This window comes from Tachysurus fulvidraco, chromosome 17 (genome assembly GCF_022655615.1).
Source record: "Tachysurus fulvidraco isolate hzauxx_2018 chromosome 17, HZAU_PFXX_2.0, whole genome shotgun sequence".
Taxonomy (NCBI): domain Eukaryota; kingdom Metazoa; phylum Chordata; class Actinopteri; order Siluriformes; family Bagridae; genus Tachysurus; species Tachysurus fulvidraco.
The window spans coordinates 2,875,482-2,879,190 of NC_062534.1; the positions used below are offsets into that span (position 1 = coordinate 2,875,482).

The following is a 3,709-nucleotide window of genomic DNA, read 5'->3' on the forward strand; positions in this document are numbered from 1 at the left end:
TTTAACAATAACTTTACAAGCAGGATTTTTTTTTTAAAACCAGGTCAATAGCAAGGCTTAAAAATAAACTGCAATGAATTTTCCACTGCACATGAGAGGACAAATAAACCTGTGATGTGGTTTGGTGAGAGACGATGACATTCTATTTGGCTGTGAAACCAATCACATGGTATCATTTGGGGCGTGTTTATTACAGACCAGCTTTAGTATAAAGGAAATATTTGCTTCAGGCAGATTCATAATCTGATGATAAAAGGAATTTAAAACGGATTGGTAAAATGACACGGATCTGGATTTCAGTTCTGCTCCTGTGTAGCACCAAGTGTAAGTTTTTGTTGTGTTTGTTTTGTTTTAAATTCCTGTTCTGTTCACTTTAAGATGATTTCTTAGCACCGAAATATAGTTGTAAGAAAAATGCAAAATCTGTTTGTTGTTTTCTGCATTTTTATTCTAGATACAGTCGAGTCTGATAAACGTTGTGTTACTACAGAATCCCCCCCAAATCCAGATGTTTATCAGGCTGAAGAAAAGCTCAGTGTGAATATCGGAGCCTCGGCTACTCTACAGTGTTGTGTTTTAGGAACAGAAAACGGAGACATTATCTGGTTTAAGCAACAAAACACAAAACAGCCTCAGGTTATAGTCAGATTATTTAACACTGCCAGAGAAAAGTTTTACAAAGAATTCCAAAATTCTCGTTTTCAAATTAAAAGGTTTGGACACTGCTTCAATTTGACCATTTTAAACACCACCCTGTGTGATGAAGCCACATATTACTGTGCGCTCGTGTCTACTGATGGAACTCGTGTACAAATGAAAGGTAGGATTTCTACTGAAACGAATGATGGGACTGATTAAATGCTGTAACGTTTTATTCTTCACCGACATTCTCAACATTCTTCGACAATATTTAGGTCTAGTTTTTAGTGACGTGTCGTGATAAACGTTTCTAGGTGAGCGTGTTAACGCTGAAACATCTAAAGCAGCTCTGTGTGATAATTCAGTGTTGTGTGAACCAACACCGCATGGAAACAACACTAACACCGACACACGACACGACACAGGTAACATTTCTTATAGCTTTATAAATCATAATAAATACTTGTGCTCATAACGGTATTGATTAATGATCAGATCTCTACATCGGACAGTGATCGGTTTGGGATCGGCTTTGGGTTTGTGCGCACTTCTGATTTTCTGTCTCACTTATTTCATACTGAGGAGAAGAAAAGGTGATAAAAGTAAGTGTCATCAGACAATTAAAGTTACTTTTACATCTTTAACAATGGGTAATAATTGTGTTTGTGAATTAACAGTGAAGGAACTGGACAAATCTCCAGGAATAAGAGAGGTACGTTTACAGATAAGTAAAAACTGTGAGAATATAGTAGCTTAAAAAAAATAAAATCTATATTTATATGTTTTATCGGTCATTTATTTATAATAGATACTAAAAATATGTCTTTAATCATAGAGAAATGTCACTACTATGACACACTGTCTTGTATTTATTTCAATTTAATATCATTTCTGTTTTCAGGAATCTCATATAAACAGATTTTCTTACGAAGCTTTGCAGTTCTTCGGGTGGAAAGTCCAACCTGGACGAACGGATGATTTCATGTACACTGATGTAATGTATATGAAACTGTAAAACATAAAAAGACAGAAATCATATTATTAATAGTTAAACTGCTGGGATGCTTCATGTTTTACTGCAATATACATGTTAGTGATGATATTCCACAGTTCCTCATGTCAGGTGTGCGTAATTATTATTATTATTATTATTATTATTATTATTATTATTATTATTATTATTATTATTATTATTATTATGTAGAAACAGTGAACTGAAATATTTACTTGTATGAATTGTATTAAATTACTAAAATGAATGAATTAGTAAAAAAAAATGAGGTACCTTTTATTTTAATTGTGTTAATTTTCTTACAATAAATATTAATATTTATAATGTTTTCTGGTAAACTCACAACTGTCCGGGAAATAATGTGGTATAATATTTTAACTACGAAGGTGAAGTTCATAGCGCTGGATAAGAAATGTGGATATAAGGGACATGATTTTGAGCCTCATTCTGTAGAAGCATGGATGTGGTGTATGATGGATGTGGTGTATGATATTATATGATGTATGATGGATGTGGTGTATGATATTATATGGTGTATGATGGATGTGGTGTATGATATTATATGGATATCATATAATTGTCTCTGTGGACACGAATCATTTAATAATAGTAACATTTTGTCATGAGTCTCCGCTTCACACCGAGCGCACAACATGTGTCGTCTTTGATTAGTTTGTCTACTTAAACTCTTGCATGTCTTGTAATCTCTAGAAGGTGTTCTTGTGTTCTTGTGACCACAAGTGCTAGACGTCGCATCGTCGTCCTGTTAACAGTAAGAAATCACTAAACCTTATACTGTTAGCTGCAGGATTGTTAGCATGTACATTCAATTTTGTACATTAGCAAGAATTTATGTGCTAACAAACGAAACGTGTTCTTGACTTTTGACAGGAAATAACACAATACTAGTCAGTAGATGGAGCCAGCGCTGTGTGGTAGTGATGTTGAGAGAAACTCTTGACTGCTTGAGTGAATGATGCAACAGAAACTGGAATGAAGAGACGCCATGTCTAGCAGGTCCTGAGCAATAATTTACAGGGGAATAAAAACACGACACAAAATTGTATTTCTGGTTGAAAGTTGGTACTGTTACTGAAATCAACTGTTAGAGCAGGATATATATAAAAACACATCACAGCCTACAAACATGGCCGCTATAGACTACGATCGCGAGGATTCTCACTCACTTCCATCTATTTCCACTAGTGATGTAACACATCTGGTGTCAATCAGCCATAAATACAACAGAATTTAATAGAAAAATACAAAGCACTTATTTAGTATACAGTAGCTAACAGTTCAGTGTGTATTATTTTTAATTATTTCTATTAAATTTGCATAGAAAAATGACCAATTAAAGTGTGAAGGACCTTAATCATGTACCTAAGAATGTTTGTATCAGATGTCTTGTATCTTATATATGTAACCGTCTTGTATCTTATATATGTAACCGAGAGAGAGAGAGAGAGAGAGAGAGAGAGAGAGAGAGAGAGAGAGAGAGAATGTGATTGGTTAGTGTCACATGCTGGTGAAGGAGGAGCTGCGTTAAGGCCTGAAATAAATTCCACCCACGTCTACACTGATATCTTCTATGATCATGATTCAGAAAATGAGGCATCATATATGTGTGTGTGTGAGAGAGAGAGAGAGAGAGAGAGAGAGAGAGAGAGAGAGAGAGAGAGAGAGAAAGATAGAGAGAGAGAGAATGTGATTGGTGAGTGTCACACGCTGGTGAGGGAGGAGCCTCAGGACCATCAGATCTGGTTACGTCTGATTAAGTGTTGATATAGAGTGATACTAGAGAGAGAACATTTAATTTAATTCAATTTTATTTGTGGAAATTAATTGGCATTGCTGAGCCACTGATTCTGTACGTTATTCTGTGAATGATCCTGCCTTGTATTGTCATATCTCATATCTTATTCTTCCCTTTTGTTTAACAGTCTAAAGTTCCTCTGTAGCATTTACATAATATTCACATTACATTTACATTTACATGTACATTAACACTTACGTTTACATCAGACACCGTAATACTAAGTGACTTGAAGACATTTT

At 34.8% G+C, this 3,709-nt stretch overlaps 1 protein-coding gene across 1 annotated transcript; it reads left to right on the forward strand.

Moving 5' to 3' along the window:
• The first annotated feature begins 212 nt into the window (after positions 1 to 212).
• On the forward strand, positions 213 to 2,615 carry LOC113646066. The gene is made up of 6 exons (XM_027152075.2): positions 213 to 324; positions 455 to 820; positions 954 to 1,064; positions 1,152 to 1,241; positions 1,317 to 1,351; positions 1,541 to 2,615. The coding sequence occupies exons 1-6, from the start codon at positions 279 to 281 to the stop codon at positions 1,652 to 1,654; spliced, it is 762 nt and encodes a 253-aa protein (XP_027007876.2). The 5' UTR covers positions 213 to 278; the 3' UTR covers positions 1,655 to 2,615.
• The last annotated feature ends 1,094 nt before the right edge of the window (positions 2,616 to 3,709 follow it).